Genomic DNA, 13,218 nt, shown 5'->3' on the forward strand with positions numbered 1-13,218 from the left:
TTGTAATTTGAAGTTTCGCTCAAATTGAGTCGAACCACACGTACCCCAGAAGGGAGATGCGACTTAATAAGGGCATAATAGACTGTTAAGGAGGTGGATAAGTTCAGTTGTTTGGATCTCTGCGAAAAACTTCCATGTAAAGATATTATTATTAGGATAGAAATCGTTTATAGAGTAGAAGGCACTTTTTAGTATATAATCCCTCAAATTATCGCGAAATGCGGGAAAATATGTTATAGATTCGATTTCAAATTGGCAAATGATTGCGCACTTTTTTCCATTGTACAGTATTGAGCCCTTGACTAATTATGAACGTGGAGAAACGTGCTTACGAATTAGGCAAACGGATACTAGTATCGTCCTTAAAAAGACATGTTTTATCACGATATGTTCACAGCTATAGTAGTTTTTGATAAAATACGTGAACCTCGCGGTATATTGTATACTTTGCCGATGCCACTGATAATTTTCGATGATTGTTACTTGCTCCGTAATTGACAGACAGGGCTTTTATTTTGTTGATAATAAAACTCCACATGCGAACGTTTTTATCAATACACTTTAAATATTCCGAGGTTAATAATATCATCCAGATTCTGACTACGTAAAAATCCTGTGTAGTCAATATGAAAATTATTTTCGGTAGCTATAATTAATTGTATGGGTATAACGGTTTTTATCATTTTCATTAACGAAACGCCTTTGATAATATTTCGCATAAAGATAAAATATGAGTTTAATTTTTTTAGCACGTCGACGCATAATTTTTTTATTTGTTCTTCGTCGGTATTATTTCAAATTCCAATCGGAGCCCGATGAATTTGCGAATAACGAAAACGCATTGTGTATTTGTCGCTTAAGGCCGTTGTACAATATTTTCTCTAAATCGAAATGCACAGAAATGGATTTGGGCAAGAAAGAACTTTCAAAAATCCAATTGGAGCCAGAAATCCTTTTTGCATTTTCAATTTTGTTCAAAAATGACATATCTGGATTTAATTTCAAAAAAAAATTATAAATCCAAACTCAATTTACATTAAAATGATTGTTCCAAATCTAATTACACCAAGAAATGCTTTTTCAGGTTTTCTTTGGGCATAAACCGCTTTCCAAATTTTATTTTGGACAAATAATTATTTCCCAAGTTCAATTTGAACAAAAAATTGCTTCACCACGTCCAATTTGGTTAAAAAATGGATTTTACAACATTAATTTGTGAAAAAAATAGCTTTGGTAGTATTTTCACGACAAAAACGGCTTTTCTAAACAAAAAATTGCTGTTTTGAAGTGAATTTCCGCGAAAATTTGATGTGGGCGAAAAATTATTTACCATATTCAATTTGGATAGAAAATTTTATTTAGTTTTATAGCTTTTCCGATCTTAATTTGGTCAAGAGAAGGCTTTTCCTAATCTAATTGAAGCCACAAATGTCTTTTACATATTTAATTTTGTATGAAAATGACGTTTCCGAATTTAATTTCAACAAGAAATAACCGATTTTCCCATTTGGACAAAAAATTCCTTCCTAAGTTTAATTTGAACAAAAAATTAACATACCAAATTGGATTTGGACAAATCAGATTTAATTTGAACGGAAAATTCTTTACCAAACCCAAAATTAATTTCAACAAAAAAGGTCCAAATTTAATTTTGCCAGGAAATGTTTTTTCAGGTTTTCTTTGGGCATAAACCGCTTTCCAAATTTTAGTTTGGACAAATAATTATTTCCCAAGTTCAATTTGAACAAAAAATTGCTTTTCCAAGTCCAATTTGGTCAAAAAAATGGATTTTACAACATTAGTTTGTCAAAAAATAGCTTTGGTAGTATTTTCACGACAAAAACGGCTTTTCTAAACAAAAAATAACTTTGCTAGTTCTTGTTGAAAAAAAAACGGCTTTTCCCAACTCAATTTATATTAAAATGGTTGTTCCAAATCTAATTACACCAAAAAATGTTTTTTCAGGTTTTCTTTGGGCATAAATCGCTTTCCAAATTTTAGTTTGGACAAATAATTATTTCCCAAGTTCAATTTGAACAAAAATTGCTTCACCACGAACAATTTTGTCAAAAAATGGATTTTACAACATTAGTTTGTCAAAAAATAGCTTTGGTAGTATTTTTTCGACAAAAACGGCATTTCCAAACAAATTCGTATTGGACCAAATTTAATTTCGCCAAGAAGTGGTTTATCCAGCTTTTTGGAAATAAACCCATGTTCCAATTTCAGTTTAGACAAATAATTATTTTTCAAGTTCAAAAAAATGGCATTCGCAACATTAATTTGTCAAAAAAACAGCTTTGGTAGTATTTTTTCGACAAAAACAAATTCGTATTAGACCAAAAATCGCTTTCCCGTGAACTAAAGCTGTCCGCCAACTACACCGTAACACGAGGTCTGACTATTAATTAACGAGACTGCGCGCCTAGGGGGCGCTCTAGACGAGTGCGTTGAGTATCTAAATATCTTGTCTATGCACGTCCCAAAACACGTGCAGATCATCCGGATGATGGCCGAGGCTGTAAACGCCAATAAAGAAACAATTTGAAAAATGTTACACGAGGAATTACACATGACAAAAGTCTGTGCGAAGTTGGTGCCAAAAAATCTGACTCCTGACCAAAAGTTCTTGCGTCAACGGTCTGCTCAGATTTCCTTGAAAGCTTAGAAAAAAATCTACTTTGGAATGGACCCAATTTGAGTCGATGGAAACGGTAAAGCAAAAAACGGCAGAGCTCCTAAAGGCCCTCACCAAAGAAGACTTCCAGCACTGCTTAGATCAATGGAAAAACGTATGGAAAGGTGTGTGACGAGGGGAGGGAAATATATTGAAGGGGAGCATTCGAATGTGAAATATTTTTTATAATAAAACAGTCTCGGTATTTAATAGCCATACCTCGTAGTAAGACGATAGTACCATGCCCACTTTAAACGAATTCTGTGTGTTTTTACATCCCGTGTGATACCCATAGATAACACCCACCAGAATTGACAAATTGACAATTGGCAAATGACAATGTTTATATCTTTTTAATCTTTTTCAACGAACTACAACTACCATCAGAGAGAATAAGACGGAAAATCAAACGTCGATTGTATCTGCTACAATTTATATTTTTGTTTACTTCTAAATTCTTCGTTTAAGAAGACGTCTATCCGGTTGCCTCTATCTGCAATATCTCTATGACTCTAACATGTAAACTTACAGATTCGCGCGGATACCGGAAAATATTTTTGCCGATAATTGTTAACATCGTGTCGGAACGCTCTAATGAAATGTTTTTCAGGGTATCTTCCGATTGGCGTGCGAAAACGTGTTAAAAGTAATGAGAAAAGGTAGAGAAACTCTCTTGACTCTATTAGAAGCTTTCGTTTACGATCCTCTGATCGATTGGACGGTCGGCGGCGAAGTATTGGCCGGTACAACATTCGGGGCATTAAACACAAACACGTCATCGAAACAGAGTAAGAAAGAATTGGAAAGAGAAGTGACACTATCAATGTTCAATGTGAGATGTACCGAAATGAAAGCCGAATGGAACGAAAACAAGTAATTTTTTTTTTTTTGTTTTCTAAACGAAACGTTTCTAACATATTTTCATTTGTTGCAGAGAAGAAATTTTGAACGAAATACCAAATTTAATAAAGAACCTCAACGATTATCTCGAATTGAATGTGAAAATTGCAGATATGGAAGATAAACTTCAAGATCTACACCAACAATTGGCGTTGGTGAAAGAAGCAGAAGCCCAAGGTCTTCATAAACACTCCTTATATTCGTTACCGTCACATTTCGAAGCCTACCACAAGTCGCAAGCTTCAGTAAATAACGCAAAAACAGAATTGCGTAATATTATAACCGAATGCGAAGAACACGTCAAAATTTATTCCAATCTATTGGTATTATACGATACCCAACAATTCTCCCAATGGTTAATGGAAATTAAAGTCAACGTGAACGAAGACAGCATGCGGATATTCGATTTGGTGAAAGAATTTTTACACAACGCCGGCAAAAACGATCTGATAACCCAATGCGAACGTTCCGAACAAGAAGTACACGCCCTGCTACAACATCTCAATCTATCCATAAGAAAATGTTTGCAATTATATCAAGATTACTTTTCGATATTATCCCAATGTCCAAAATCTTATCAGGAATCGCACAGGGTTAACATGTACGTAAAATGGTCGAAATTTCTACTGGAAACCAACAATTACGCCAGCTGCGACGTCATCTACGAACAAATAAGAGAATTCTTGGACACCACGACAATATTACATCCCCAAATCGTAAACGTGGCTTACAGCTTGGAATCGATTTACAAGGAAAACATTTTGCAAGTCAGCAAATTGTTCGGCGATTTGGAAACGATCAGATCCAAAGATTCCAACGAATCTTTAGATAAATTGTACAACAACGCCAAAGCCGGTATCGATACTTTCGTCAATATGGAAAAAGGAGCTACTAACGCTTTGGAGTTCGTCATAGCCAGCGAACTCGTATTGCTAAATAGAAATTTGTTGACTTTGGAAATAGCGGCGCAACGTAGCGGCGATTGGTTGATAAAACTCACGTCTCGCGACGGCGATTGGTTTTTGGACGATCTCCTACTCCATAGTACCAAAGCCGTAGAAATGATTGGAAATTTACCGTCTTCGAAACGTAATTACGCCGATAATTTCGGCAAAGTTTTAGGCGGTATCAGAATAGCGAGCAACATCTATAAGGGACTGTACGATTTGAATTTCAATTTTCACACCATCATACTTCCGGAATCCATGAAGAAGATACAAGCCGAAGAACCATCGGTGATTGAATTGGTGAATGATCTCAATAGAGTCGTGGGAGATATCGGAGTTTCCATTCCGGATATGATTGTGCAATTGGAGAAGCTGTTGACGTGTATCCTAATGCAGATGGATTATAACGTAAGTATTATTAACAATCGAATATTATTCTTCACGTCCAGGTAAGTAGAATTCCACAAAAAACCAAAATCTCCGAGAAATTTCGCATGGATGTATATATAACGTTATACTCTGACCTCTAATCCCTATTATGTCCCTATGAGATCTGCCTTTGCCTCTACAACATTTACAGCAATCAATTCCAGAATTCTGATAAACTCCCATAACTGGAATGCCCCTAAAAAGGTTACTTCCTCGATCTTTAAAGCTTCTTATCCATATGGGCTTGTAATGACGAGACATTGTACAACAAGATAGATTAAACTGCGACCTTTAAACCCCATCAGGTCACCATACAGATCTGCTCTTGTTGCTACAGCATCTACAATCCGCCTTTCGGTTCCAGGTCACGTCGTCGCTCCTATAAGTTTGTCATTCGAAGTCTTTTCCGTGTTGGTTAGTGATTACAGGACTTTCTGTAACTAGATGATCCTGTATATAGAGTATATAACTTATACCGCGATCTCTGAGGCTTGTTGTATCCCCATCAGATCCTCTTTCGTCGATAAATCAACTCCAATTCGCCTTTTGGATCCCGATCACGTTCTCGCTGCTACAAGTTCCTCGTTCAAAACCTTTTCCGTGTTGGTTTGTGATGACAGGACTTTCTGTAACTAGATGATCCTGTATATAGACTATATAATGTTGTACTCCGAACCTTGAGGCTTGTTGTATCACCAACAGATCCACTTTCGTCGATAAATCAACTCCAATTCGCCTTTTGGATCCCGATCACGTTCTCGCTGCTACAAGTTCCTCGTTCAAAACCTTTTCCGTGTTGGTTTGTGATGACAGGACTTTCTGTAACTAGATGATCCTGTATATAGACTATATAATGTTGTACTCCGATCCTTGAGGCTTGTTGTATCACCAACAGATCCACTTTCGTTGTTATATCAACTCCAGTTTGTCTTTTGTCCTCGCTGCTACAAGTTCCTCGTTCAAAACCTTTTCCGTGTTGGTTTGTGATGACAGGACTTTCTGTAACTAGATGATCCTGTATATAGACTATATAATGTTGTACTCCGATCCTTGAGGCTTGTTGTATCTCCATCAGATCCACTTTCGTTGTTATATCAACTCCAGTTTGTCTTTTGTCCTCGCTGCTACAAGTTCCTCGTTCAAAACCTTTTCCGTGTTGGTTTGTGATGACAGGACTTTCTGTAACTAGATGATCCTGTATATAGACTATATAATGTTGTACTCCGATCCTTGAGGCTTGTTGTATCACCAACAGATCCACTTTCGTCGATAAATCAACTCCAATTCGCCTTTTGGATCCCGATCACGTTCTCGCTGCTACAAGTTCCTCGTTCAAAACCTTTTCCGTGTTGGTTTGTGATGACAGGACTTTCTGTAACTAGATGATCCTGTATATAGACTATATAATGTTGTACTCCGATCCTTGAGGCTTGTTGTATCACCAACAGATCCACTTTCGTTGTTATATCAACTCCAGTTTGTCTTTTGTCCTCGCTGCTACAAGTTCCTCGTTCAAAACCTTTTCCGTGTTGGTTTGTGATGACAGGACTTTCTGTAACTAGATGATCCTGTATATAGACTATATAATGTTGTACTCCGATCCTTGAGGCTTGTTGTATCTCCATCAGATCCACTTTCGTTGTTATATCAACTCCAGTTTGTCTTTTGTCCTCGCTGCTACAAGTTCCTCGTTCAAAACCTTTTCCGTGTTGGTTTGTGATGACAGGACTTTCTGTAACTAGATGATCCTGTATATAGACTATATAATGTTGTACTCCGATCCTTGAGGCTTGTTGTATCACCAACAGATCCACTTTCGTCGATAAATCAACTCCAATTCGCCTTTTGGATCCCGATCACGTTCTCGCTGCTACAAGTTCCTCGTTCAAAACCTTTTCCGTGTTGGTTTGTGATGACAGGACTTTCTGTAACTAGATGATCCTGTATATAGACTATATAATGTTGTACTCCGATCCTTGAGGCTTGTTGTATCACCAACAGATCCACTTTCGTTGTTATATCAACTCCAGTTTGTCTTTTGTCCTCGCTGCTACAAGTTCCTCGTTCAAAACCTTTTCCGTGTTGGTTTGTGATGACAGGACTTTCTGTAACTAGATGATCCTGTATATAGACTATATAATGTTGTACTCCGATCCTTGAGGCTTGTTGTATCACCAACAGATCCACTTTCGTTGTTATATCAACTCCAGTTTGTCTTTTGTCCTCGCTGCTACAAGTTCCTCGTTCAAAACCTTTTCCGTGTTGGTTTGTGATGACAGGACTTTCTGTAACTAGATGATCCTGTATATAGACTATATAATGTTGTACTCCGATCCTTGAGGCTTGTTGTATCACCATCAGATCCACTTTCGTCGATAAATCAACTCCAATTCGCCTTTTGGATCCCGATCACGTTCTCGCTGCTACAAGTTCCTCGTTCAAAACCTTTTCCGTGTTGGTTTGTGATGACAGGACTTTCTGTAACTAGATGATCCTGTATATAGACTATATAATGTTGTACTCCGATCCTTGAGGCTTTTTGTATCTCCATCAGATCCACTTTCGTCGATAAATCAACTCCAATTCGCCTTTTGGATCCCGATCACGTTCTCGCTGCTACAAGTTCCTCGTTCAAAACCTTTTCCGTGTTGGTTTGTGATGACAGGACTTTCTGTAACTAGATGATCCTGTATATAGACTATATAATGTTGTACTCCGATCCTTGAGGCTTGTTGTATCACCAACAGATCCACTTTCGTCGATAAATCAACTCCAATTCGCCTTTTGGATCCCGATCACGTTCTCGCTGCTACAAGTTCCTCGTTCAAAACCTTTTCCGTGTTGGTTTGTGATGACAGGACTTTCTGTAACTAGATGATCCTGTATATAGACTATATAATGTTGTACTCCGATCCTTGAGGCTTGTTGTATCACCAACAGATCCACTTTCGTTGTTATATCAACTCCAGTTTGTCTTTTGTCCTCGCTGCTACAAGTTCCTCGTTCAAAACCTTTTCCGTGTTGGTTTGTGATGACAGGACATTCTGTAATTAGATGATCCGATTATGCCTCTAGATTCTAATAAACTGAAAAGGCTTCCTGAAGGTTAATTCTTCGCAGCTAAAAGCTTCTTATTCTTATCTCAGATTATATAACATTATATTGTGACCTCTAAGGTCTATTATACCCTCCATCAGATCTATCGAACTACCACCAGCTCGCTCTTCGGTTCCTACAAGTGCCTCGTTCAAAGGCTTCTCTACGTAGGCTTGTAATGGCATAGTAAGTTCGTAATAAGTTGATCCAGTACTTTTTCCTCTTTTCCATAGAGTTCCAGATGCGGTTCTACTTCTACTACACACATTTCTTAGATCTATTTCCATCTTCCATCCCTTGAAACTCTTTTTTTCTATACAACTGAAAGGTTTTGGGATAGATTAGGCGTTAGGTTTCGGAAAAATATTTTTGTCTTCCCGTTTCCATTGTTTCCCAAATGACTTTAAAAGTTCTCGTGGTATTCCAAGACTCACATGAGTTTAAATGTGGAAATGGATCACTTTGTAGCACTTGTTGCTTATATTTTTCTGTCTGCGGAGCTAGTTATCTTCATACACACCAGCTCCAGTTCCCAAATTCTCAAATTTGATTCTTGTAAGCGCTGTTGGTAGATCCTAATCTTTCTCCCTATTTAACCTAGTGATAAAAAGCTTTTTCGTGCTTATTTTCTTGACCTTGACCAAGGTTTTCCCTTGTTATTTCTCAAATTAGTCATTTTTCTCTTACATCTTCTGATATTTTTTTAATACTATTTAAATGAGTAATTACGAAAAATGTTTAGTATTGAAAAATATTTCGAATAGTCATTATCTATTAATGATACATTTCTATAGTTACCCGGTTTACGATCGTGATAAAAAACACGTTAGTTTAGCGTTTTCGAGGTTATAGAATCCATTTATCGATATCTCAAATGTCGGAAATTACAATTTCCAGTTTGACCAATAATTGGATCGGTTCGGATTTATGAATTAAACGAAAAGTTTTTTTGTTGGAAGGCCTGGCTGGGGAGGGGATAGATATACAGTAGGAAAAAAGATTTGGTCACCTTTTTATTTATTTAACTTTTATTTATATTTGAATTGGTAACCGTCTAATGTTGTTAAGTAGAACGAACGGATTAATTTTTTTGTTAGGTTAGGTTTCGTTTATTTTAGGTTAGGTTATCTTAATTGATTGATAACTTGTTTGATGGTTTTGTAATAAAAAAAACTGTCGTTTCGTTTAGTTCATGAATCCCAAGTCCAAAAAATCTAATCGGAAGTCAAACAATCTAATTATTGGTATAACCGGAAATACTAAAAGTAATTCCCATGTTTATCATTGTTTAAATAAGTTAAGGGTGTTTTAAAAATCTTTTTGAATACTAATCTCCCCTTTTTAGTGTTATCAATGTTTTAAAAATTGAAAGATCACAAATTGTTTATTATTTTTTTGGTCTCTATGTACTGGCTTTATTAAATTTTGCTTTTTTTTTTTTAGAATACCTACGAATATATTTTGGAACGTGTAGCTTATACAAAAAAGCAATTTATGGCTCTAATACCGAACCAATCTGAGGAACTAAGTCAAGGGAAGATGCTCCTGATGGGATTCAATGGGTTATTCGAAAAATTATCACAAGAAATAACAAACTTAACAAACACCTTGGGTAATATCGATATACCGAAATCATGGAAGAGGTTGGATCACGTAAAAGAAGCAAGGAATATAGCACCACACATATTCAACCCCAAAGTTCGAACTATACTCGAAGACATATTTTTCTTAAAGAGACTCAAAGCCATAGTGGAATTTTTCGCCCTAGTACAAGAAATGTGTCAATCATTGAAAGGTATAGGATCCGGTATAGTTTTCAACGATGAACAACTAACGAAACCAGTAAAACAATTCATAGCGGAATTTATATCGAGAAAATTATTAGGTATCCTACCCGAATTTATAACGTACGCCGTTTGTTATTTACTACAAAATTTAGGTTTAGATGTTACCCACGAAATCGAACAAAAAGACATAGGGGCCGAAAGTAAAGTACCTTTAGACGAACTGTACACTAAAGCGTGGAACATCCTACTCAAAGACGGTACCTTTTCGCAAAACATACTATCACAAGCTTCTAGTCTAGAAACCAACCTAAAATTAGCTTGGGAAAAAATACAAGAACCTAAAAAGATAGAACAAAAACTAACCGTACTACAATCTAGTACAATAAGATTACAAAGTCAGTTAGCTGTACATAATATGATGTTCGATGAGGTACTACAATTACAACAATTTTCATCGGTGAGGACAAAATTTACCATAGACATTCAAAGCGAAGTTACAAATCTACAAAGCATCTATAGACAAATGACAGAAGCCAAAAACAATCAAGACAAATTGATAGAACAAGCCGAACAAAGATTAAAGTGGGCGAAAGGTGCTAACCCAAATTTCGTCGAAATATCAGCAGCTTTCGAAACGGCAGTAGACAAAAGAAACGCCCAACTAAATTTCGCTTTAAAAATCTCCAATCAAATATTATCTTCATACGATACTATATTAAAACACGAATTATTAAGAACCGCAACGTCAGAAGTAACGAAAAACCGCGACAAAACTTTCCTGAAAGCCTACGAAACGTGGCGACTAGCTTGCCAATACACCGATTCAAAAATCGAATCTCTATTACCGTCCGAAGAAAGTATATTGAAGATGCTAACGCCGGATCTAATCAACGATCCCAAATGGTTACAAAAAATATCAGAAATTTTAACGGAAACCATCACCGAAGCTCAAAAAGAATTGAACGACAAAAGGGAAACGAGTTTCGCCGAAAACGACAATTTGATATCCGTAATGGATAATTTCAAAGCCATTTACAACATACACGGTAAATTGATATCGGACGTGAAAGGTTTAATGAAAACAATGACTAAAATAGAAGATTATAGTATAGCGACGCAATATTTCATACAAGAATACCGACAATATATCGATCACTTTTCGGCTCTATTCGCCCAATTCAAAAAGGAATTGAACAGAGAAGAAATCGAAGATTTGTTGAATCGTTTGGATTACATAAAGGATCATACGGAAAATATATACGAGGATTTGCTTAATTTGGAATCGGCTCAGAAACGCGCGCAGTTGATTCAACGGAAAGGTTTAATCGACGATAAATTGCCGGGTCAGAAACAGGAGAATTCGACTAAAGGACAACAGAGAAACGCGTACGCCGTTAACGTTTGGCGTAGGGTTAAAATGAAGTTGGAAGGAAGGGATCCGGATCCAGGCAGGAAGAGCTCGGTGCAAGAACAAGTAAGCTTTGTATATGATTCAATATATATATATAAATGTATACGAATATTTCGTCGTTCCCTCGTATATCGCATGTAGAAAAAGGAAATTTTTTTTGGTTTTGCGAGGATTTATGAAAAAAAAAATATGGGGAATATGTCACTTGCAGATTTCATATAGTTTGTCGTTTTAAATGTTATCATCAACGTTCTTCTGTGAATATTATAGTTTATAATTTTTTTGCAAAGTGAAATTTTTATATTTTTTAATTAATTTATACAAAAAAAATCAGGTAGAAATGTTTCTTTATGATATTTTTACAAATAAGAGTTTATTAATGTTTCTTATCGTATATAACATTTTTATACAAAGTTAGATCGTACTTATTTCAAACATAACCTCACTTAAACTGTTAGGTTAGGTCTAAAATAAGTATCGTCTTCCTATATGTCTAGAAATCGTTGATTCCCTCTTCTCGTTTTTTCCGCCAAATTTCTTTTTCGTAAAAATTTGGAATCTATTGAGATTTTTCAAGTATTTAGTTTCCTTTGATGAACAAAATTCTTGTTCAATTATACAAACAAATTATATACAAAGTTAGATCGTACTTATTTCAAACATAACCTCACTTAAACTGTTAGGTTAGGTCTAAAATAAGTATCGTCTTCCTATATGTCTAGAAATCGTTGATTTCCTCTTCTCGTTTTTTCCGCCAAATTTCTTTTTCGTAAAAATTTGGAATCTATTGAGATTTTTCAAGTATTTAGTTTCCTTTGATGAGCAAAATTCTTGTCCAATTATACAAACAAATTATATACAAAGTTAGATCGTACTCATTTCAAACATAACCTCACTCAAACTGTTAGGTTAGGTCAAAAAAAAAATAAAAAATATAATATGTGAGAAAAGGTCAATTCTTTTAGGAAGATTTATTATTTTAAACTGTTTAAGACACGAAATAACAACATTTTCGTACAATTTTTTTTTAAATTTGTCGTTTTGTTTTCTGTATACACTAAAAAATATGAAAACTTCATTCTGATTAATGGTAAAAAAAATTATCAACAACTATACGTATTTTTTTCGTAAAAACGAAGGTTTCAAAAAAAAATTCCTGCATCCTAAAAAAACAAGAGAACCGAAATTACCGAAAAATTTTATTTTTTGATATCAATATTTTGTCTTCTATAATTCTGGGTGAGTATTAACCCCATCTACCATCTCCATCTATCGTCTACAATTCCTACAATTTCCTGCTGTCAGATCTAAATTCTAAATTAGTTTCCAATATTCTATTTATTCTCCACTATCTGGTATTTCATAAAAATACAATATTCATTAATCTGTGGTCTCCTAATACCACCATTATGACCTGCGTAACTTATTTGATTTGTTTGCAGTACCTAAATATGCTTTCACAGCTATACAATGTTGCCGATCATGCATTTTATGTTACCAACTCAAATACCTTTGCGAACTTTTGCTTCTTTTGATATTGAATCTAAAACCAAACACACCAACCAACAATTTCTGTTGTAAATATGGGTATTAAAACAAAACAGAAATCGGATTTTGGACAAAATGTGCAGTTATTAGATTTATAACCTTCACATATCTACAAAACATTTTATTTTGTCAGGAACTAACCTCCAAAAACTAAATTTCTCAAGTATAAAATTTTTCGGCAATACTTACGGCTTAGGTTCATAATAAAACATGTTAGTTTAGCATTTTCGAAGTTGTAAATTCCATTTATCGAGATACCAGAATGTAATTCTTCCCCAAGAGTTGGATTGGTTGACTATCGGTTCAGACTTTTTGTTCGGTTTCTCGAAGCATATTTTTATTGATTCCAAAGTATATTTACACTACAAAAAACGTTTCTTCAAAACCAATAACGTGGTCAGTGTCATTTTTTGTGATGGTTCT

At 35.3% G+C, this 13,218-nt stretch overlaps 1 protein-coding gene across 3 annotated transcripts in view; it reads left to right on the forward strand.

Moving 5' to 3' along the window:
* LOC130452639 (serine/threonine-protein kinase SMG1) overlaps nt 1–13,218 on the forward strand; it is a 50,247-nt gene that overhangs the window by 36,696 nt on the left and 333 nt on the right. The window contains exons 6-8 of one of the 3 annotated variants that reach the window (XM_056791992.1): nt 3,288–3,550; nt 3,612–4,932; nt 9,493–11,310. In XM_056791992.1, coding sequence (XP_056647970.1) covers nt 3,288–3,550; nt 3,612–4,932; nt 9,493–11,310 — 3,402 coding nt within the window. The remainder of the gene's footprint in view (nt 1–3,287; nt 3,551–3,611; nt 4,933–9,492; nt 11,311–13,218) is intronic. The other 2 variants (XM_056791993.1, XM_056791994.1) reach the window with 2 other exon arrangements.

This window comes from Diorhabda sublineata, chromosome 2 (genome assembly GCF_026230105.1).
Source record: "Diorhabda sublineata isolate icDioSubl1.1 chromosome 2, icDioSubl1.1, whole genome shotgun sequence".
Classification (NCBI taxonomy): Eukaryota; Metazoa; Arthropoda; class Insecta; order Coleoptera; family Chrysomelidae; genus Diorhabda; species Diorhabda sublineata.